General features: G+C 44.6%; 1 protein-coding gene across 7 annotated transcripts in view; it reads right to left on the bottom strand.

Annotated features, from left to right (window-relative positions):
- Positions 1-24,553, bottom strand: part of SSBP3 (single stranded DNA binding protein 3) — a 140,071-nt gene that overhangs the window by 23,458 nt on the left and 92,060 nt on the right. For all 7 annotated transcript variants that reach the window (XM_077825139.1, XM_077825137.1, XM_077825135.1 and 4 more), the window contains one exon: positions 19,756-19,845. In XM_077825139.1, coding sequence (XP_077681265.1) covers positions 19,756-19,845 — 90 coding nt within the window. The remainder of the gene's footprint in view (positions 1-19,755; positions 19,846-24,553) is intronic.

Genomic DNA, 24,553 nt, shown 5'->3' with positions numbered 1-24,553 from the left:
AGACTGCTTCCTGAGAATGAAAGTGCATTTCTAAGTGGCATAAAGGCTCATGACGGATAGTTCCTTTTCCCGTTGACTGCTTTAGGAGGAGCTCAGTGTTCTAAGCCAAGCACAGTCTAGGGCTGTCATGCAAACCTGCCCAGCCAGAGAGAGTTGTAACTACAGGTCTACAAAAATGCAATAAAAAGGAACCCAGCTCGCTTAACCCTCTGACCAAGCTGCAAGACAGGTGAAAGGATCTGGCGAGTCAGGAAACAGACACCAAGCATGGCTGTTTGAAAGGAGCATTAGTAAGGGCCAGTGGCACCACTTAACGAGATTCTGGCTCCCCGGGTGACCTAATCAGGAGGCAACCGGCAGCTACAGCTACACACAGTGAGAGATATCAGGATGCAACCAATGACTTCAACAGGGGAGGGAGCGTGGCACAGTGATGAGACTAGTCTCAGTGAGCACCTTCTCGGACCTTGTGCAAAAGGCCTTCTTTAGGGGGATCCTAAGGTAACTCCTGGGGAAAAGGAGAGGCATTGTCTGTTGGGGCCTCACTGATGCCAGAATCTGTATGGACTCAGTAAGTCCAAGGCAGCAGCAGGAGCTGAGATCAGGAAGCATCAAGGAACCACGATATAACCAGGGCTTGCTCTATCCAGAAGAGCACACGGTTTGATGCTGGACCCCCTGTGAGGGAGTCTCTGCCCTGTACTGGAACATGCCTGCAGGCTCTGCGGCTGGATTCAGACTCTGCAGGGGGAGCAGACAGGCAGTGTTTTGCTGTAGTCCCCAAGGGAGTTCCAACCCATCTGTCAGCAAAAGGGGGGAGGAAGGGGGGAGAGAGAGAGAGAGAGAGAGAGAGGCAGGCTGGCTTGCAGGAAAGGCCATTACTGAAGGGGATACAGGCCAGCACCCAGTGTGAAGACTGCCTTGCTGTCCAGCACACCAGGAGGCAGTGCAGACCTGGTGGTGTGCCAATGGGGTGGTAAGTGCTTGGGGAATCCTTCGGTGCTCACAAGCACTGCACTCCAAATTAAGAGCCCTGCGCCGAACATGCCAGGAAAGGCTGGGGGTGGAGGGGTCACTAGTCTTCCTTAAAGTCCTTCCATGAAGGTTCTCTTCATTCCAAGAAGCCAAGCTGGGTTGCAGGAATTGACATGGGAAAAAACAAACCAACAGGAACCTTGTTTCAGGGGGTGGAGGGGGGGGGGGGAGGGGAGGAGGAGGGAATTACTTGAGAGCAGAGGGCTTATCCCAAGAGCCACATAGCTTCAGAAACAGCACTACTAAACCACCCTCTCCCACCAGCTGCCACACCCTGGAGAATTACCAAACTGAGCAGATACGATTCCTTTGCATTGGTGCTTAACCTAGCTATGGCAAGTGTCTAGGTCAACCTAATGGTCTCACACACGAGTTACATGGGTTGGCTGCATATCTAGGGGCTTTTGCCTCTGGGGTATGGCAGGTTGTCGCATAAGGAAAAGGCGATATAAACCTGGCATGACCTGGAGGGGAACCTTAGTAAGCCCTGGTCTACACTAGGACTTTAGGTCGAATTTAGCAGCGTTAAATCCATGTAAACCTGCACCCATCCACATGATGAAGCCCTTTATTTCGACTTAAAGGGCTCTTAAAATCGATTTCCTTACTCCACCCCTGACAAGTGGATTAGTGCTTAAATCGGCCTTGCCGGGTCGAATTTGGGGTACTGTGGACACACTTCGATGGTATTGGCCTCCGGGAGCTATCCCAGAGTGCTCCATTGAGACCGCTCTGGACAGCACTCTCAACTCAGATGCACTGGCCAGGTAGACAGGAAAAGAACCGTAAACTTTTGAATCTCATTTCCTGTTTGGCCAGCATGGCAAGCTGCAGGTGACCATGCAGAGCTCGTCAGCAGAGGTGACCATGATGGAGTCCCAGAATCGCAAAAGAGTTCCAGCATGGATTGAATGGGAGGTACGGGATCTGATCGCTGTATGGGGAGAGGAATCCGTGCTATCAAAACTCCGTTCCAGTTTTCGAAATGCCAAAACCTTTGTCAAAATCTCCCAGGGCATGAAGGACAGAGGCCATAACAGGGACCCGAAGCAGTGCCGCGTGAAACTTAAGGAGCTGAGGCAAGCCTACCAGAAAACCAGAGGGGCGAACGGCCGCTCCGGGTCAGAGCCCCAAACATGCTGCTTCTATGATGAGCTGCATGCCATTTTAGGGGGTTCAGCCACCACTACCCCAGCCATGTTGTTTGACTCCTTCAATGGAGATGGAGGCAACACGGAAGCAGGTTTTGGGGACGAAGAAGATGAGGTTGTAGATAGCTCACAGCAAGCAAGCGGAGAAACCGGTTTTCCCGACAGCCAGGAACTGTTTCTCACCCTGGACCTGGAGCCAGTACCCCCCGAACCCACCTAAGGCTGCCTCCTGGACCCGGCAGGCGAAGAAGAGACCTCCGGTGAGTGTACCTTTTAAAATACTATATATGGTTTAAAAGCAAGCATGTGAAAGGATTACTTTGCCCTGGCATTCGCGGCTCTCCTGGATGTACTCCCAAAGCCTTTGCAAAAGGTTTTTGGGGAGGGCAGCCTTATTGCGTCCTTCATGGTAGGACACTTTACCACTCCAGGCCAGTAACACGTACTCGGGAATCATTGTACAACAAAGCATTGCAGTGTATGTTTGCTGGCATTCAAACAACATCCGTTCTTTATCTCTCTGTGTTATCCTCAGGAGAGGGAGATATCATTCATGGTCACCTGGTTGAAATAGGGTGCTTTTCTTCAGGGGACATTCAGAGGAGCCCGTTCCTGCTGAGCTGTTTGCCTGTGGCTGAACAGAAATGTTCCCCGCTGTTAGCCACGGGGAGGGAGGAGGGTTGAGGAGGTAGCCACGCGGTGGGGGGAGGCACAATGCGACCTTATAACGAAAGCACATGTGCTATGTATGTAATGTTAACAGCAAGGTTTACCCTGAAAGAGTGTAGCCACTGTTTCATAAAATGTGTCTTTTTAAATACCGCTGTCCCTTTTTTTTCTCCACCAGCTGCGTGTGTTTCAATGATCACAGGATCTTCTCCTTCCCAGAGGCTAGTGAAGATTAGAAAGAAAAAAACGCACTCGTGATGAAATGTTCTCTGAGCTCATGCTGTCCTCCCACACTGACAGAGCACAAACGAACGCGTGGAGGCAAATAATGTCAGAGTGCAGAAAAGCACAAAATGACCGGGAGGAGAGGTGGCGGGCTGAAGCTCAAATGTGGCGGCAGCATGATGAGAGGAGGCAGGATTCAATGCTGAGGCTGCTGGAGGATCAAACCAGTATGCTCTAGTGTATGGTTGAGTTGCAGCAAAGGCAGCTGGAGCACAGACTGCCACTACAGCCCCTGTGTAACCAACCGCCCTCCTCCCCAAGTTCCATAGCCTCCACACCCAGACGCCCAAGAACGCGGTGGGGGGGCCACCGGCCAACCAGCCACTCCGCCACAGAGGATTGCCCAAAAAAAGAAGGCTGTCATTCAATAAATTTTAAAGTTGTAAACTTTTAAAGTGCTGTGTGGCATTTTCCTTCCCTCCTCCACCACCCCTCCTGGGCTACCTTAGTAGTCGTCCCCCTATTTGTGTGATGAATGAATAAAGAATGCATGAATGTGAAGCAACAATGACTTTATTGCCTCTGCAAGCGGTGATCGAAGGGAGGAGGGGAGGGTGGTTAGCTTACAGGGAAGTAGAGTGAACCAAGGGGATGGGGGTTTCATCAAGGAGAAACCAAGAGAACTTTCACACCGTAGCCTGGCCAGTCATGAAACTGGTTTTCAAAGCTTCTCTGATGCGTACCGCACCCTCCTGTGCTCTTCTAATCGCCCTGGTGTCTGGCTGCGCGTAACCAGCAGCCAGGCAATTTGCCTCAACCTCCCACCCCGCCATAAATGTCTCCCCCTTACTCTCACAGATATTGTGGAGCACACAGCAAGCAGTAATAACAGTGGGAATACTGGTTTCGCTGAGGTCTAAGTGAGTCAGTAAACTGCGCCAGCGCGCCTTTAAACGTCCAAATGCACATTCTACCACCATTCTGCACTTGCTCAGCCTGTAGTTGAACAGCTCCTGACTGCTGTCCAGGCTGCCTGTGTACGGCTTCATGAACCATGGCATTAAGGGATAGGCTGGGTCCCCAAGGATACATATGGGCATTTCAATGTCCCCAACAGTTATTTTCTGGTCTGGGAATAAAGTCCCTTCCTGCAGCTTTTGAAGCAGACCAGAGTTCCTGAAGATGGGAGCGTCATGTACCTTTCCCGGCCATCCCACGTTGATGTTGGTGAAACGTCCCTTGTGATCCACCAGAGCTTGCAGCACTACTGAAAAGTACCCCTTGCGGTTTATGTACTCGCCGGCTTGGTGCTCCGGTGCCAAGATAGGGATATGGGTTCCATCTATGGCCCCACCACAGTTAGGGAATACCATTGCAGTAAAGCCATCCACTATGACCTGCACATTTCCCAGGGTCACTACCCTTGATATCAGCAGATCTTTGATTGCGTGGGCTACTTGCATCACAGCAGCCCCAACAGTAGATTTGCCCACTCCAAATTGATTCCCAACTGACCGGTAGCTGTCTGGCGTTGCAAGCTTCCACAGCGCTATCGCCACTCGCTTCTCAACTGTGAGGGCTGCTCTCATCTTGGTATTCATGCGCCTCAGGGCAAGGGAAAGCAAGTCACAAAGTTCCATTAAAGTGCCCTTACGCATGCAAAAGTTTCGCAGCCACTGGGAATCGTCCCAGACCTGCAACACTATGCAGTCCTACCAGTCTGTGCTTGTTTCCTGAGCCCAGAATCGGCGTTCCACAGCATGAACCAGTCCCATTAGCACCATGATGCATGCATTGGCAGGGCCCATGCTTTCAGAGAAATCTGTGTCCATGTCCTGATCACTCATGTGACCGCGCTGACGTCGCCTCCTCACCCGGTATCGCTCTGTCAGGTTCTGGTGCCGCATATACTGCTGGATAATGCGTGTGGTGTTTAATGTGCTCCTAATTGCCAAAGTGAGCTGAGCGGCCTCCATGCTTGCCTTGGTGTGGCGTCCGCACAGAAAAAAAGGCGCGGAACGATTGTCTGCCGTTGCTCTGACGGAGGGAGGGGCGACTGACGACACGGCTTACAGGGTTGGCTTCAGGGAGCTAAAAACAAAGGGGGTGTCTTTACATCAAGGAGTATTTCAGGCAGGACTTCACGGAGGGTTCCTATAAGAAATGGTGCACTTAAGTTATTGTTCTTTTTGGAACAAGGAGATTAGTCTGGCCTCTGATTGATACATGGTTAGATTTACCTCACTGCACCTTCTCTGTGAGCGACTGCAGTGTGACCTAGAGGAATGAGTCCCCTAGACGGGGGGGTGTGTGGAAGCAAATGAGTACAAAACAAATCTGGTCTATTTCTTGTTTTGATACACTCCATCTATCTTTTCCATCTTTGGCTGGCAGCAGACGGTGCAGAAGGACTGCATGCTATCCACATCTCATGGCTGCTCGGCAGAAGACAGTGCAGTAGGACTCCTAGCCATCCTCATCTCTTGCCTGCCTAGCAGAAGATGATGCAACAGGACTGCTAGCAATCCATATCGCCTGCCTGCTCACCATAAGATGGTTCAATAGGACCGACTGCAGGACTAAAGAGAGTGACTTGATCAAGTCACTCCAAATTTAGTCCCTGCGCCCACGTCTGCCCAGGCGCTCCTGGCCGACGTGGCCAGGAGCACCTCAGACATGACGATGACGGCTACCAGTCCTATTGCACCGTCTGCTGCCACAAGGCAATGGGTTGCTGCTACTGTGTAGCAATGCCGTACCGCGTCTGCCAGCACCCAGGAGACATACGGTGACAGCGAGCTGAGCGGGCTCCATGCTTGCCGTGGTATGGCATCTGCACAGGTAACTCAGGAAAAAAGGCGCGAAACGATTGTCTGCCCTTGCTTTCATGGAGGGAGGGAGGGAAGGAGGGAACGGGGGCCTGACGATATGTACCCAGAACCACCCGCGACAATGTTTTAGCCCCATCAGGCATTGGGATCTCAACCCAGAATTCCAATGGGCAGCGGAGACTGCGGGAACTGTGGGATAGCTACCCACAGTGCAACACTCCGGAAGTCGACGCTTGCCTCAGTACTGTGGAAGCACTCCGCCGAGTTAATGCACTTAGAGCATTTTCTGTGGGGACACACACACTCATAGAATCATAGAATATCAGGGTTGGAAGGGACCTCAGGAGGTCATCTAGTCCAACCCCCTGCTCAAAGCAGGACCAATCCCCAATTAAATCATCCCAGCCAGGGCTTTCTCAAGCCTGACCTTAAAAACTTCTAAGGAAGGAGATTCTACCACCTCCCTAGGTAACGCATTCCAGTGTTTCACCACCCTCCTAGTGAAAAAGTTTTTCCTAATATCCAACCTAAACCTCCTCCACTGCAACTTGAGACCATTACTCCTTGTCCTGTCCTCTTCTACCACTGAGAATAGTCTAGAACCATCCTCTCTGGAACCACTTCTCAGGTAGTTGAAAGCAGCTATCAAATCCCCCCTCATTCTTCTCTTCTGCAGACTAAACATTCCCAGTTCCCTCAGCCTCTCCTCATAAGTCATGTGTTCCAGACCCCTAATCATTTTTGTTGCCCTTCGCTGGACTCTCTCCAATTTATCCACATCCTTCTTGTAGTGTGGGGCCCAAAACTGGACACAGTATTCGACATTGGTGAGGCCTCATCTGGAGTAGAGGGGGACGATCACGTCCCTCGATCTGCTGGCTATGCCCCTACTTATACATCCTAAAATGCAATTGGCCTTCTTGGCACACTGCTGACTCATATCCAGCTTCTCGTCCACTGTCACCCCTAGGTCCTTTTCCGCAGTACTGCTGCCGAGCCATTCGGTCCCTAGTCTGTAGCTGTGCATTGGGTTCTTCCGTCCTAAGTGCAGGACCCTGCACTTATCCTTATTGAACCTCATCAGATTTCTTTTGGCCCAAACCTCCAATTTGTCTAGGTCCCTCTGTATCCTATCCCTGCCCTCCAGCGTATATATATACACCGATTTCTAAAAAACCGACTTCTATAAATTCGACCTAATTTCATAGTATAGACATACCCTAAGAATGGTTTCAGAGTGCACCAGGTATACTGCTGCTCTGATGGGAATGGAGTAAGAAGACTATGACGACATATGACAGTTTCCCTACCACCAGGAGGTACTGCTTCTTCTAGGATGACCAGACAGCAAGTGTGAAAAATCAGGACAGGGAGTCGGGGGGGGGGGGGGGTCATAGGAGCCTATATAAGAAAAAGACCCAAAAACTGGGACTGTCCCTATAAAATCGGGACATCTGGTCAGCCTAGCTTCTTCTATCTACGTCCGGGGAGAGACCAATGAAAGTCATTAACCGTTACAGTTAAGCTGCTTTTTAAAATAAGGCTAAAAGATGGATTTCTCATTTTGCCACACATCTCAATAACACCTTCTGCCTTTATCTTAAATGGACTTCAGTTTCAGAGCGGAATGGTCTACTGTTAATTGCACAAGGCATCAGAGGGATAAAAAAAGTAGTAAAGATCATTATCATTCCTAAAAGCATCGTTAGGGAACTGCTACAGGAAATCCAGTGGCTTCCCCAAAATGTGAGTACCTCTTTTTGGAGAAATCAAGGTAGCCAGCGACTTTTAATTAACTTTCAAGAAACTTCTAGCCAGTGAACACACATGCCCAAATGGTCAGTTACATCCCTCCAAAAATGGAAAGATCTCAGAGAAGAATTGAGAATAGTCAATGTCCTGCCTGAACACTGATTTCAATAGAATCTGTGACACCTCGTCTGTGGCTAAAGCTGTTATCGGCAAGAACATTTCAGCCTGGGTTCAACGACAGCGTGGAGAAGGACTGGAAGTGGCACAGGAGAACAGCACTGCTGAAGCTGTGCAGAGAACAGTAATGCACAGCAAGAGTTTCAAAACACACCCATCATTAAATTGCCCTGACAAATAAAGCTGCACTTTCGTCACAGCAGAGTTAAGCACCCACAATGCAGCCGTGACTCAGCTTCTGCCAAAGAGGAGTTTTCCATATACCAGCGTGCAAGTAGGTGTGGTTAACATACATTTAGGGCATTGTTGTAAAGCAGACTGAAATTTTGGAGCTATGATTAAAGCTTTAAGACCAGGAAATCTATTTCACAGAATAAGTGTTTCAGAGTAAAACATCAGCAATTTGACAGAGAATGAATACCCCACCCCGCCTTCAAATTGGAAGTACATCTTGGGATTTTTTGTGACTGAAATGCATCAACTGTGGACTCGGTGCTTTTCCCCTTAAGATGCTGTCTACCTTCTTCTAACAAGCCTTGTCATATGGTTTAGAAGGAGTTAGATGAGGGCACAGACTGCTTACAGTTGTGTTTGAGAACAGTTTCAGGTACCGTTTAAGCCACTTGGAAAAGGAGTTCGGCGCTCAGATATTTGAAAACATCCATGCCTCAATTTGGAATTGGCCATCGCTATTGCTTGGGGCTTTCATCTTTTGACCCTTCCGTTCCTAATGGAACAGCTTTGTGAAGGTATACTCCGCTCACGCTCAACTAGCCCGGGCTTTTCCCCTGCTGAAGTGTTACATGAGAACAATCACCTGGGACAAAGCAGCAGAGGTTAAAAGCGACACTTGCATGCATGAAGCAAGCGCGCAGTCTGACATGTGTGTCACCTCCCACCCAAATTACATGGAAAAGCATTAGAGTGGTTCTGCCCTACCTGCCGGTGTTAATTAAAAGGGGAGAGATCAATCTCTGCTCTTAAGTAAGACTGATCAGCAAGTAGATCATTGCAATTCACAACAGCACATTTCTGAATTCCTCTGAAGAAAAGCTGGTCTTGGACTGGGATCTGTCTGCACGCTTCCAAGCAGACAGTCCTTTTTTCTGGTACAGCTTGCTTAATCTCCAAAAAGTTCACAATTTGCCAAAATACAGCTCAGCATAAAGAGCAGCAGCGGTTAATTGAGTCCTTTCCAAGAAGTTCCAAATCTTTGCCCCCTCTTCCCCATCCGCTCCACAATAGACAGACAGACAGTAATGGCCCTGTGCAAGCTGCAAGCACGCGAGAAATTGTAACATACTCCCAGGAAATTCAAGACTTTGTGAAACATTTTGTTGGCAAGCAGCACATGGCAGTAAATCAAATCCTCATGGCCGCATTATTGTTCAATAGTAATGCTCATGACAGCTACTTCTGGATAATATAACTGCAGATGTACAGTTTATGCAAACATCTCGGCAAACACTGCATGCTCTTTCAACTTGTTATGCAGCATGGGAGGAGCTGGATGTTTTCAAACGGCAACAACAACAAGCATCTGAAAATGTTAGCTACTTCCTGTCTGCTACCCTGAGGCCACTAAATCCATTGTGCTCAAATTAAACTGCAGCCTTCCATTCTATTTTCTTCTGCTCTCCTACATCCCAATCCCTTCCAGCTTTTACAGCACCGCTTAAGATTCATTTCGTACCTCTTATTCAAAAAAAAAAAGACCAGAACGTCTGGATGTTCTCTCTAAATATTTGCAGATGTTCTACAACCAAGGAGAATTGCATTTCAACCAAAAGTGCCTGTTGGGTCTTTATTTTCCTAGTTTAAAAAAAAAAAAGACAATTGTTCTTTTGGTTATAAATCTATCAGTGAACTCATCTGACTGATCACAACGGTTCAGCAATATGGAATGCTTTAATGAGACGATGAACTGGCTCCAATCAGGGGAGCCAACGCTTCTATTGGGATGTTCAACATACATTACTTAAACTTGTCTAATAGGATGGGGCCAGACCCCCACACAAAAAATCCTGATTTTTTTAAAAATGCTTGTTCAGGTACAAGACTAATTATCAGGGATTTCACTCCGTATTAAGAGGGAAAAACAAGTGCTTCTGAGCAAGTGAGAGCTGAACTTTGTGATTATTTCAATATCTCTTTTAGACGGTTTAGCGCACTATTTCCCAAACTTGTGACAGCTGTGCCCCTTTTCAGAAAAATTGAACTCATTTCCCCTCCCAGCAGCCCTACTCTGGCTAGTTCTTTGGGTCATCCCCACTTTGAGATGGGCTGGGGTAGATGTTCTGAACATAATTCCTATTCTTTCTTACATACGTTGATGAGCAGTGAATAGTTAATTATGCTGACATTTGACACATCGGCATCTGACTTAGCACCCAATGGAACGAATGGGGCGGTCTGCAACTCAGACATCATTTCAAGTTCTTGGCAGAGATCTGCTTGAGTCTACATTGCTTATGCTCAATTCGCTTTTTGAAAGTTTTCTTCACAATCATAACAGCTAGAAACTTTTTTAAATGAAAGAGGAGACTTCAGGAAACAACCTGCCCAGTCTCCCCCCACACTTTGGGAAACAATGGTTTAACTCATTGCTTGACACAAGTTGCTTTATCTTCTCTCAGGTACTTCTGAAAGACTTATCAGAGTGGTCTGGGAAGACAATTACAGATACCTGTAGGTGTTCTAGTCCATTTCTGTCAGCACGGCTCATTACCGTGGCCTTAACTAGACAGACTATGAGAAAGATATTTCTCATAAATTGGTTAGTCTCTAAGGTGCCACAAGTACTCCATTTCTCAGAGACAAATCTATACCAATAGATAATAGAAGTGTTTTGTTGTTGCTGATGAGATTATCTCCACTCTATCTTTCATAAGCTCAACTTCTCAACCTTCTTGTAAAATATTAAACATGGAAAATTGCACAAGCGATCACAGTTGCATATGTGTGTCAATTTATGTTTCAAGAGTAATTTAGCACAAATGGATCATGTTTTATGAGATGCACACTTTCAGATAATGGGTTTTTTTTTATTTTTAAAAACATTTTTAAGTACCTCTAGGGGTGGGGAGAATAATGAAGAATAGTATAACAAGGTAAAGTATCAACACAACAAGTTATCTACAATTTATACTTCGCTAAAGGAAGGCATCCCACATTTTAAATGATATTTCTCTATATACACATTCCAACATAAAAGAGGGTACCCAAAATATGATTTGCCATCATTAGAGAGAGGTCTGAAATTGTATATTTTATTGGGTAGAAAAAGAGAATCTAGCCCCCCTTTTAAAAGATAGAATTCTAAGATGCCAACTGGGAAAATTAAATCACAAATTCTTTATTAGAGAAACTCTGGAATCCTTCAAAATAAGTGCAGGAATGTATCAAAGAACCTTCAACCATTCTATCAGAAAACACTGCAGAGATTAAAGAGGCATTTTCCATAGCAGCAGATACCATCATTCCCCCCTACTTTAGAACTCCACAGTTAATCACGACAACATTAGCAGTAGGTAAGATGCATATTAAAGGCATTAGGCCTGACTTGCTATCCAAAGGATTAATGCTCTACTTTAACTCAAGCCATATATGCAATAGTCAGGAATGCAACCGCATTTTACAGCCCAAACGACAGGAAACTTAAAAAAAAAAAAAAAAAAAACCCAAACAGAAACCCTGTCCTGCAGCAGCAGCAGCATGATTCATCATGTACTCAGGTTCAGGATACAGGGCTCTGGCAGCAGCTGCGCAAAATTCAGTGTTTAGCAAGCCATACCTCAGTTACTAGGAGACTCAAATGGCTGCCTGACCTATGGGCATCTGAAATGACGACTCTTACCTGCAAGTTTGGATTTAGTGTCCCACACATTGCTGAACAGCTTGGTTACTCTCCCTGCTCAGGGTAAGTGACAGTCAAGCTGGACCAATCCTGCTTTTGAACACTGTCAAACACCCATCCTTCCCCATAGCTGTGATATTCCAGAATCATATAAATTAAGAGAAGGAAGAGACCAGCTATATGTCACGGAGTCCATCCTCCTGACAGTTCACGATTATTCTCCATAGTTCCTTACATTTACTGTGGGCTTTGTGCAGTGAATTTAAATGTTTCAAATAATGAGCGCATCCCTCACTGCCCGTGCGGGAGACTGCCACAGGGCTAGAGGCTGCATTCCCAACTGCAAAGCTGACCATGCTCAGAAATGTTTACACTGCTGTAGTTTTACCGCTAGTTTGGCTGGGGTGTCACTTTTGTAATGCCGTTTTGGAAAAAATATTTTAATGATATTAATATTAATAGTCCATAAGTGCCTGACTTTCAATGGGACAAAGGCTCTTAAGTCACTTTTGAAAATGTGTAGATGGACTGGGTAGATAGATGTGAGTTCAGATGTTAAGAGGAATTATTTAAGATGGTGCTAGGGGTAGATATTTCTCCCTTACTTTATGGGGCTGTAATCCTGACTATTACATGTGTATGGTTTGAGTGTGACAGAGCGTTAATTCTCTGGATAGCAAGCGAGGCCTGATGACTAACATTCTCTCACCTACTGCGAAGTCACTTATGAAAAACAGAACTTTAGTTCCTAAATCACTATGGTACTTTTGAAAGCTTATCCTGAGAGCCAGTTTACATTTCTCTCTACATTTCATCCCACCACTCCTAGTATAAACTTTACGTAGACTCCTTCCTGGCATCAAACGCTTCAAGCATCTCCTTCGCTCAACAATACTTATTTGTTCTTTTAACCAATTGTTCTGTCCCACAAATCAAACTCCAGCAGCGATAAGTTACAGACCACATGAGCTTTGAAAAGAAAAAAGTTATAAAAGACAAGACTTTCAATAACTCCTCATCTCCCTCTCCATATCCTCACTCCCCAAAAGAGTCACCCAGCTATGAAGTGACTTGGGAAGGAGGTGGCCATCAGAACTGGCAAAGCAAATCAGAAATTAAGTTTACTGACAGGTAAGAATCCTCATTGTCTGAGATTGTCTTTACAGCAATGCTCTTTAAAAATACACCCAATACACAAGGATTTAGTGACAGAATAAGAAACAGGTACTTACTGTCTGAAGAGCTCTACGACTTATGGCTGCACCTAGGGGAGAAGAGTCTAAACCTGCAACCCTTTGTGAATGCCAGAAGGGACCACTCTGCAAACCTCTTCTTTGCCAAGGCTCCAGCTACAATTCATGTCTCATGAGCTCTACTTTCCTGGGTGCAGGGAATTCTTTCTAGAACAGTCTTCTCCTATACACTTCCTGGTCCTTTAGCTTACGAGTTTGAATTTCAAAGGCTTACATTCCCTCCCACACTACCAAGATTATCAAAAGATTTCCATCTCTCTTGTCTTCATGAGAACATTTTAGTGCCCTTTTAGAATATCCAGCAGCCCCCACCACCACCTACAGTCCAAGTGTGACTAGGTTAGGACAATAGTTTGAGGGAGGAGTCTTGCATCCCAATTCAAACGAAAGGAGCATGTGACTCTTTGGCATAAATAATGAAAGGAAAGCCCACCCTTTCCCTGCAAGAACCCAAATACAGCTCTCTGCATGCCCAGGCTGCCAGCTTGGGAACTCTCCAAGGCAGACAACACTGTTTAGAAAGACAGATGGCAGAAGGTGCTTAAAGGACAATGAAGTTGCAATGCAAAGAAACAAAGGACAAAACAGGACAATAATTCTTTAAGCTGGTTCAAATTAATACTACCATCAGGAGGAGAGATCCTGCCAGAAAAGCCTCTTTTTCCCCATCTGATGGCTTTGCGAGGTCAGGAGCTTTCATTTTAAGAGGTATCAAAGCCAACCAACATGTGACTTCTCCTGGAAACTAACCAAAATGCCAGAGGAGGCCAACAAAGCCCACTTCCTCTGCAAGGAACCACCAAGGAGAGAATCTATTGGAAATCCCATCATATGCAGGGGAAGGCACAGGAAAACACAGTAACCAGTTCCAAGTATGAGAATGAGTCCCTTGTGGAACAGATCTGGCAAGTTCTCACCAATCCAAATACTAGGGCAATGTTGATACACCCATTGTGAATGCTTCCGCATGCACACACCACTCCCTGGGAAAAACTTTCTGCCTGCTCAAATAACCTCCTGCTAGATTACTTGTGCCGACCGTGAGGTAATGACTTCCTGCCCAGTTCGGTAGAAAGCAACTCATCTCTCTCCACAACAACTAGACCCTCGTTCCCCTGGGTTTGTCTGTTGGCACCTGTATTGTGGGCTTGAGTTTGCCATGACAACCTACTGTTGCAGAAGATTGTCTTGGAGCTCTCCAGACCACTCTTGTTGCTAATACCTTTATATGCTAAGCTTTTGGCCATCTCTCACAAACTGTCTGAGGCACTGGATGTGCTGGAGAGCTGGAAAAATGGGCTTTAGTTGTCAAAAGAAGCCAAGCCATAATTGAGCTCTACGCATAATGCCACAGCTTTCTACTCCCTAGAAAAGCAAACAGGACTGCTGAAGGTAAAGTTATTCAAGTGCCCTGAGCTTCTAGGAAGAGAGCTCTTTGTTTTAGGAGGAGGAGGAGAAGCCTGGAACGGAGGCTTGAAATTGGGGCAATGCATCAAGAGAAAACAAAGAGCACTGTAAGGATCAGCCCTTGTCTCACAGGAAAGGGGGCAGCATTTGTTGCAAACTCTAAATTGCAGGTTTCTTATATGACTGAAAACCCTGTTCCACTAGCTGAGCTGAACATCATTCCCAGATGTAATGATCAGCCAGACAAAGCCAGCCTCTGCTGTGAGCAGCTGGAAGACTAAGACCACTACTAATCTTTAGTCCCATGCTCTCTTGGGAAGATGTCATCCTCAATTGGGAGGGAAGATGTAGAAGCTGCTGGTGGAAAATGCAAATCCACTATGGGGAGCAATGTCCAGTAAGCATGTTGAACCCTGGCTAGACAGCATCATACCGCTTAATAGAGAGTTTTGAATCGAGATATCCCCATGGGGAACGATTAGAGATTTGATCTGTGTGGGCCCTCCTGGGGGCTAGGTATGAGAAGCCCATTGGAGAGTATTTTCCACAGGCAGAAAAAATAGGATAAGCCCTCACCCCTTGTATTTTCTTGCTGCTTCCTAGGAGTCTCATGACATTCACTTTGCCTGGGAGCAGGCAACAGGATGTTTTGCCCTTCTCATGCTGTCTAGCAAAGACAGATTCATAGAGGTGGTGGGTTAAGGAGAGGAAAGTTCTGTGGCTGTTGCCAACACTTTGTTATTCTGAGGGGTCCACAGAGTAGTGAGAGGGTAATAAATCGGTGTCAGAAATTGCTTACATTCCAGTAGAGAAGCCCATGTAACAAGGCTAACTTGTGAAAAATGGTGGTTCCTGACATGGTAGCAGAGTAAGGAAAATCCCTTCCGTTTCCCCTTAAATTCATATTATATGCGAATGGCCCTGCCAGCAATGAAGCCATCCTCTTAAAGCCATCCTCCCACTAACCCCACCAGGGTGGACAGATGGTGACTTCATTCTCTGGCCCAGTGGAAGAGCCGGGGTTGGCTGGCTACACATGTACTTAATAAGTGCAAATAGGTCTGCTCTGTGCTACTGCTGTCCTTTCCCCAAGGCACGAGACTACCTGGGGGAGGAAAGTTGGAACTGTGGCAAGAGAGATGCAACGTTCTGGCCCTCAAGCTCTGGATCAGGACTCTTCACGTAGCCTGTGAGGCGCATTGGTGGGGCAGCAGCAGCCCAGCGATTCTGATCCGGGGAGCCTAGAACTGCAGAGTCAGGCTTACGCTCTCTTTTTGTCTATCCCTATTAACTAGCTAAGCAGCAATCTGGTGTCTACACTACTAGGAGGTTTTGGTTTTTTTTTAAACCAATCAGTTCCCACCCCATATTTTTAGAGAGAAAACAGACTGCCACTGGTTTATGAGCAAGCTAAGGCATATGCTGAGCTTTACTACACTATCGGGAATGATGCGTTTATGCCGGAAACCCAAGAAGAAAATAAATGAAATGACAAGGATCTCCAGTTTTTCCAGCACAAGAGAAATAACTAACACAGAAGCACTCACACAATTCAATAAGAGCTACTTGGAAGTGTAATAATCAAGGCTTTAGAAATATTAATGAGAGACATCTGATGTGATACCAGAAAAGGCCTGGGAGCCTGAAAGCTTCACCTAGGGGGATCATGAGTTACATACAGTACCTCAGTTTCTCCTCCAGTAGTCTCATTGCTGTTTTACCAACAGGCTTACAAGCTAGTAAACAAATGCATTTATACTGGGTAATGAACGCTAAGGAAGCGAATGAAAAACGAACTCAGAAATCCCACCGTCTTTCACAACTCCCAAGATCTCTAAGCATTAGGGGGCAGTATAGGAACACTGACTAGCTAGTGCTTTGTTATGGTGCACCTCTCACACTAACTGCTGATGCATAGCTAACACAGCAACCGACATTGATTTATGTTCAACTTTCCATTTCATCAGAGTGTGTTACAGAGCTACATACAGAGTTCAAACTTTGGAGAAAATATATAACCAGAGCGCGTCTCGTGATTATTATATATGCATACATGTGTACACACACACACACACACACACACAGCATTTACTCATCACTAACAATGCCTTAAACTTTTGCTGGTAGCTCTTGAACGGTAACCCTTTTGTCCACTACTAGGAACAGGAGAGGTCTATTCTACTGCTGTTGACATTAGGCATAAATTTAGCTTTCTAACTAGAATGGGAAGAGCTTCCCTGATCTTTTTGACGGTGAGTGAAGGGAAAAAATGTTTTTGTACAAAAGGTCACTCTTAGGAGGAGAAGGGAATTTTAGCAGGTAACCATCCATGTGACCACAGTACAGTCACATGATCAACATATCAGAGTTTCCTGCCACTAGTTCATTAGCATTCTGAACCCATATATGTGTACACAGCACTTGTTAAATACAGCGTTTCATTTCTGGCAAGGTGCCCGGCAGCAACGGGGATCTAATGACAATGCTTTACCATCAAAGTGGGTCCAAGCTTTGCACAACTGAAGGCTGCATTTACCATTTGCCACAAGATGAAAGGTTGCAGCTAATTTTTATTAAATGGAATAGACTGTATGCATTCTCCACCACAAACTCGAACACAAAATTGTGGCCTGCAGCTGTGGCATTGCATGCTGGGACCAGTAGTCTCCCAGGGCCACCATCATCTTGGATATAGCTAGATTTCAGAACTCTGCCGGCCACGCATTTAGCCCACAGGCTATAGTGTAAATAGCTTCACAAAGAGTTTTTACAAACCTCATCAGCCCTAGAGAACCTCGTACCCAGCATTACGATGTGAGAGCCTGTTGAGCGCATAGCTGTGCACGCTATATTCAGATCTACTCCGTCCCAGTGACCCTATGGCTTCAACCACCACCTCTATTCCAATACACCCAAAACCTGCCCCCTTATCTCCAGTCTCTCCTACTCTTCAGGCTTTTGGCTCTGGATAGGTCCATGATCACCTCTAAACTAATCACCCCCCAAACTGACCACCTTATTTTCCCCTGTAATCTTCACTGACAACTCTACAGGCCTTAGAGACAGACTGGGCTGATCTTATTGTCCCCCATGACCCTTCTCTCCTTTGCTCTCCTTTTCCCATTCTTGGCCTTGCACCTCCTACCATGCTTCCCTTGACGGCTGGAACTAGTTCTTTGGCTTCATATGCCAGGCCTCTTCCTCCTCTAACCCTGCTAAAAACTAGCTTTGAAAGGCAATCCCTCCTCCTTTGGTATCCTCAGTAACCCCCAGACCTTCCCATCCTGAATTATCCTGTATCTGGTGTTAAGCTCACTGGGGGAAGGGGTCATATCTGATTCTGAGGTGCCGATTAATGCCACCCTGTAACAGAACTTTTGTTCTGAAGTTACTGGAATCCATACTAACCACTAACAGACAAAATCCAATGTAGTGGGTCAAGCCTGGAAAACAATTAGGGCACAGTTAGAGCACCCCCTATATTACACCAAGTCAATGGTCTTCAGTGATCGGACTCCACATTATGCCTTTACTACATTCTGGTCCCATTCCTTGCCTCCATCTGCTAGTGGACTAGTCAGTCTGTTGCCCAGGCTGACACATTAGGGTCAGGGAGGGAAATCCTAGCTGCTTCAATCCTTTGCATTTCCTGTGTCCCTTCAGACATTGCCCTCTCCAACTCAGTGTTCTGTTCTCCTGCGAAGATAAGAAACTAACTAAAAAGCAGCTAACAGCTCAACACAGAAACCCACTAGCAAGATGCTGGAGCAGGCAGAGCTTGCAGTCTCCAGCTTATCCAAAAGTGGAAACGATCTGAACACCGAAAAAAAAAAAATTACGGTGGTTTTGGTACAAAGTTCAGACACCGCTAAAACGTGGCCTCCTTTCCAGGGGTGAGGGAGACGGCAGTTGGGGCTGGCATTTAGGGAAGGAAACGCGTGTGGTAGAATTTGGGGTGGGAGGCAGCTTTTAGGGAAGCACTGCTTATGACAAGTGAATCATGTGGAGGGAGCCCTGTAGCCCACCAATGGACACCACGGCTACTAGAGCTGTGGGCCATTATAAACCAGAGGAAGGAAAAAAGAAGCTTAAATTCCCTCTGTCACTCCTACCCCACACCCACTTTGGTTAAATAAAATGTGTCACTTCTGGATCTGCTCCAACTTTTTTGAAATTTGAAACCCCACAGAGGTGTGAGGTTGCAGGCTGGGGCGGGATGGGTATGGACCAACTTCTCACTCAGCAGAATGAAAATTAAAACCCTGGAAACACATTTGTTATGTACAGGGAACAGAACGCAAGTTGCTGGCAGCAGCTATAATCTGCAAGGCATCGCCTCTTTTCTCTTTGTCTCCTCCAATATCAGAGGCGCTTTGGTAAACCCTGCAACAGGCCAAATCAATATTCAGATGTTCTTATTTTGACATGAGCGTGTTCAGGAAATGGGGAATTGTTTAACAAAAAGATCCCATCTCTCCACGCATGCACATCAACCACAATACTGCCACAACAAATCATGATCAGTTTATCAAGTAAAGCTGTCTATTGCCCAAGAACTTCTCCTGTATGCAAATCATGAACCCAGATAACAATAGCAACTGGTCAGAACAAGTATTGCCCACCAACAGCCAGCTCATTTGTTACATGAACAAGCACTTATTCCTTAAGAAATAAGATCATAACGCACCAAGATTTCACATTGTGGCAATCAGCACATATACATGACATACAAAAAGGTTCCAGAGAAATTAAAAACATCTTACAAGTAATAAATCTTAAAGCTTCCATTCCAAATGCTCTTTAAAGTCCTTCCCATTAGGATCACGCATAGATTATATTGCCAAGTCTTGAATCAGGGCATAAGTAAAATGAACCATGGAAATGGAGAGGACACTTACAGCAAATTCTTACAAGGTGTCTCCTTGACATGCAATGATTTTTGACCCATATTGAATCTGCTTCTGCCTGTGGCTACAATTTAAGCTAGTGTTTGTTAAATGCGTTCAGTGATTGCAGTTGGAAAAAATCAAGTGGTTAACCAGAGGGAAAAGGTTCCAAGAACCAAAATCCAGCATGTTTTGAATTATGCACAAGCCCGTTATGACCGAAGAATAAATAAAATCTCTCCCCCCCCCTTCCTCCCCAAAAAAAGCCATTTTGGAAAAATATCAATTGTAAAAAAAGAATCAGAGAGACTAATTTGCTGTGCTTACAAAAAGCAACGTGGAACAGCAGCAGAACGTTACAATTGATTGGCTACTTCTGGCATTTTTAATTAAAAAAATTAATCAAGAGACTATTTTCTGGGATCCTCTTGGAAACTGCAATGCTGACATTAAGAAGCCAAGGAGACACATGGACCAACACCACCAAAAAGAATCAGGAAGTTCAAAACCTACCTGAAAGAAACCTGGAGGGATGGGACCGCCTGGCATTCCATCATTAGGAGGAATGTTTCCTAGTACTGGACTTGGGGCTGCAGCTGCGCTCTGCAGGAAACAGAAAGATGGACAAATTGATTTCATGTCAGATTTAAAAGGCAACCTCTGCTGTCATACCCCACTATACCAATTAACCCACAACTAATCACTGATAGCATCAAAGGGGTATGAAATCAACCTGCACCCTCTATGCCCATTTTCAGAACACTATGCTTAAGCATTCAACCGAAATGGAAGCCGATGATGGTCTTTAGGTTTAATATCTTGGGACCAAATGTTGCTCAGGTCACCTCTATCTATGCCTGGGTGCAACTGAGGGCAGGGATTGACCCTAAAGTGACTTTTTAAACAACTTTTCCACACCATCCATTTAATTATGGTAAGTACGTATTTTAGAAATACAACAGCGGCATTCATGGCAAAAGAAATCAGCAAAGATGCCCTCAGGTAAGGCATCATTAACTTGAGTTAAAAAAACAACGAAAATACCCCTTTCAAGATGGTTTGGAACAAAAGCACCTATGTCTCTTTCCCTACTGATTTTCTCTTCACAGATCACCAGTGAGGACTCTGAACCCACTGGTCAGGGCTTCCAATTGACTTAACACCCTGTCCCCTACCCCTTCCCATTTATTTACTTCCTTGTTCCTGCATCACTGTTCTCTCTCTCTCTCTGGTCAGCATGCTTCTGGGAATGGAGTTTACATTATCCATTAACAAACAAGAGGAAGAGCTCACGTTGCACCCTGTTCATGGCCCTACAAAAACTGAGGCTTTTTGGTTTTTTAAAGTAACCAAGATATTTAGTATCGTTAATCCATTGGAGAATCTGATTTTGGATTCTAATGTGTCGAATTTGGAACTATTTAAAAAATAAACTTAACAAGTCCTTGCTTTATTTTTCCAGATTTGCCACACTGTTTTGCTCTGTCCTCGAAGAAGATGCATCCCCCACCTTGCACCTTTTTATTATTTATTTTCCAGTAAGTGTCTTGTAATAACTGCAAATGCTTCAGCTCTACATACAGCCCCTTCCCTCCAGATCCCTCACAAAGCTTTTGCATTTCCTTACATTTTAGTTGCTTGGACTGCATACCTAAACTGCAAGTGGCTCTGCTGAAAGCCTTTGTTTTGGTAGACAAATGATTTGGTTTTGTTCACCCTTGTGTACAGCAGAGACTGCAGGTTACTTGGATAACACTTGTTCCCATTTAGCAACCGAATTCGTATTTCCTCCCTCTATATTATATACATTGTGGGGCAAAGGGGAGTTCTCTGGCGTGCATATCAAACCCGTAGCGGGCCGTGAAACAGAGAATACCTTCTGGGTTTTGCTGAGTGAACTGGCCATTTTTATAACGACAGTAGGTAAAGATAAACAGCTGCAAGACTAAACTGAGTATTCACTTTCAGTTTAATGAACCAATCACTCCACTTTGGCCTTTCACCTGTGGAAACAAACTGAAGGATCTTAGTTTAAATTTGGCAGATTCTGCTTGTGTCAAAAGAATAGCTGTACACACTGAACTGGCCTGCTACTTAATGTAAGTGGCAGTTTCTGCTTGAAAAAAGGAGCAGCATTATGTAAGGCTGCTGCTACTCAGAAGGAAAAGAAAGATTTCTTCCCTCAACACCACAGCTGACAGAAATGTCCCTTCTAGGACAGCAATAATCATTCTGCTGTTTGCTCACTTATCTGTAGACGAGCACACCGATACTTCCAGTGCCGTTTTAAAGATCAGAGTAATTTGAAAACCAACGTGACCGAGTTTAATGCAATCAGTGATGACTTTCCTTTGAATTTTTATGATAAACTTGTGTACCTGATGTTACGTAACAGAACTATTGCTCTTTTCCTCCGGTCATTTAAATTGCATTCACAAAGGAAAACCCACAAGATATCAAAACACAGCAAGATCCTCTTTCTTCTTGGTTTAAGTCCCACACCTACAAATCTCCCCTTCCCACCAAAACTTCTTTAGAGAGAGAAACACTGGAGAGTCCATTTTAAAAAGGTAAATGGCATCTCTTCAAATGTTTATTGTAATTTATGCGATGGCAATTTCAACAAAACAAGAAACTCGGAAGACAGTCGAATGGGCAAGGTAAGCCTTATGACAAGTCAGGAACCAGCTGAAAAACACCACAATATTTCACCCAATTTCAGCCAACAAAAGCCCTCAGATTCAGAGTCCAGGCAGCGAGTTTGGGTTCAGAAAGCCCCATATGACAGTTAGCACATCACCCAACCGAATTCACCTCTCCTCCATAGCCTCTCTAGTCTATCCTTCACTCCAAGCGCGTCATTGGTTGTATGTATTTAAACAGGGAGGGGAGGGAAGCCAGTTTAATAGCGCTTTTAAATTATTAAGCCAGTTTCAGTTTTGGGTAGAAAATTTGCCTCGAGGCTAACAACCTGTATGCCTGGGTTTCAGTTCAGTGTAATTTGAAACTGTCAAGCTATTTACACCTTGCTGTGAGAAAAGGCTGTGTTATCAATGCAAAGTACAAAACCCAACACAACAATACTAAGCAGAAAGACTGAGAAATAACCTACTGAGCATAAATAAAGCCCCTCATATGCATGGGATCATTATTCTGCAAGTGGCACCTTAGAGACTAACCAATTTATCTGAGCATAAGCTTTCGTGAGCTACAGCTCACTTCATCGGATGCATACTGTGGAAAGTGTAGAAGATCTTTTTATATACACAAAGCATGAAAAAATACCTCCCCCCTCCGATGAAGTGAGCTGTAACTCACGAAAGCTTATGCTCAAATGAATTGGTTAGTCTCTAAGGTGCCACAAATACTCCTTTTCTTTTTGCTAATACAGACTAACACGGCTGTTGCAGAATAACAGGTTTCAGAGTAAGTGTTTTTTGAAGGAAAAAACAACAGCCTGGTTGTGGGGAATGCCCCTTTTAGCCAGGGCACAGGACGGTTTCTGCGCAAATTAGTTCAGAAGGAACTTTCGCGCTCCTGACTTTTGGTTTAGGTTTCTCTGCCTTTGCAGGCAGCCAGCTCCTGCTCCACCAGCCGCATGTAATGAGCTGTGAAGTCACAGCTATTACTTACTCCAGAATGGTTCTGGGCGCTGGCTAGTCAGAGGGGAAGCAAGGGGAAAGTGCTGCTTTAGATTGTATGGGTTTGTAGTTCGCCCCACTACCTGCATTATATTTTATAGCCAAATCAGTATAAAGCATTTTTATTAAACATTACAAACAATAAGGATCTGAAATAGACGGGCTGCTTCTAAAATCTTTTAGTCAGAACATGGCAACAATCTCTCCCCACAAAGCCATCCACAGCAAACATCATAAGCCACCGCTTTCACCTTTGCAAAGCTTATTTGGACCAAAGGCAATTTACAGGGTAGATTAAAAAAAAGTCAAATTTAATTTTTAAAATTTAAATCAGATTTTATTTAAATTAATTAAAAAAACAAAAACAAGCCTACTTACAATTACATTTCCAAATGAACTAAGGCCCTAAACTTCTTATCTAGTAAAGTCATTTAAATTAAATACAACAAATAATTTTAAGCAGTTCATGTTTGTTGCCAAGTTTTAAAGGAAGGCAAACCCCTGAACCGATGGAAGTCACTGGCTAAGCACCTAGAACCAGAGTTTATAGAAGTATTAAACCAGCTTTTGGACACCTTAGCCTCTTCTGCAGGTGCAGAGAGAACATTCTCTTCAATTCAGTTTATTGAACTAGCTCAGTTCATTCAAAGTTAAGAAACCAATTGGGAGCTGAAAAGGCAGGAGAGCTTGTTTACCTCATCCAATCTAAATAAAAACTAGGTGTAAGAGGATGAGCTCTACTAGTTCTAAAAATCTTGAAGAACATGATGACCAGAGACAATCAGTTCAATCAGTTAGCTACAGATAACATTTTCAGTGTTTCATAAATCAATTAGCTTTAAATGCAAAACGTTCGATTTTTTTTTAAAAAGTATCCAGCACTTAGGTAATTTTATTTAAAGTAAAAAGTTTACATGTGCATTTTAATTGAATTTAAATTACCATTCAAGTAGAACTTGACAAAAAAATCACAAGTAAAAAATTAATCTGGTACATAAAGAATGTATTTGCCATTTTCTGGCATAGTAAAAAATGTAAAGATTAAGAAGCTGAACAAATGTAACTTACATAGTTTAACTGCTTAAATAAGTGTGTACACACAAACTCTTCCTGCTTAGCAAAAAGTAGTAACAAAAACAGTGCAAAGGCTATATTTAGTTGCAAATCAACACATTTTAATAGTTACAAACTAATGAGAACCAGTCCTTTAGGAAAAGAACTAAAAAAGTACAAATGTAAAACATGATTAAAATAGGTGATTTACTTGCTATTTATATCATGATTGAAGTCAGTGATTTAAATTGTTTGATGTAAATTAATCCATTTTGTCAATTTACAGAACTAGATTATGAATCCTAAAATTCCAGGTTTAATAGCAACTGTCAACTCTCAGGAGGTGCTACCTAGACCAATCTCTGTAGTACTGGTTACAACATCTGAGCATCCTTTTTGGTGGATCATACATTTAAGGAGCCAGCAGTGATTCTGTCAAATACGCACGTCCCATTCCTGTACACAATGAAGCAGGCCTCATCTCACCCCACCTCCACCAATTCTGATGGTCATAACTGGCTCTCACAAAAGCACAGGCAGGTGGAAAGCTTATTTTTATTTAAATCATTTCAGTGAATAGTATAGGGTGTCCCTAGATGAGGGAAGTTTATATCGGA

Source organism: Eretmochelys imbricata, chromosome 8, assembly GCF_965152235.1.
Source record: "Eretmochelys imbricata isolate rEreImb1 chromosome 8, rEreImb1.hap1, whole genome shotgun sequence".
NCBI classification, from domain to species: Eukaryota; Metazoa; Chordata; order Testudines; family Cheloniidae; genus Eretmochelys; species Eretmochelys imbricata.
The sequence above is the reverse complement of the archived record's forward strand: the minus strand, read 5'-3'. Positions and strand labels throughout refer to the sequence as shown.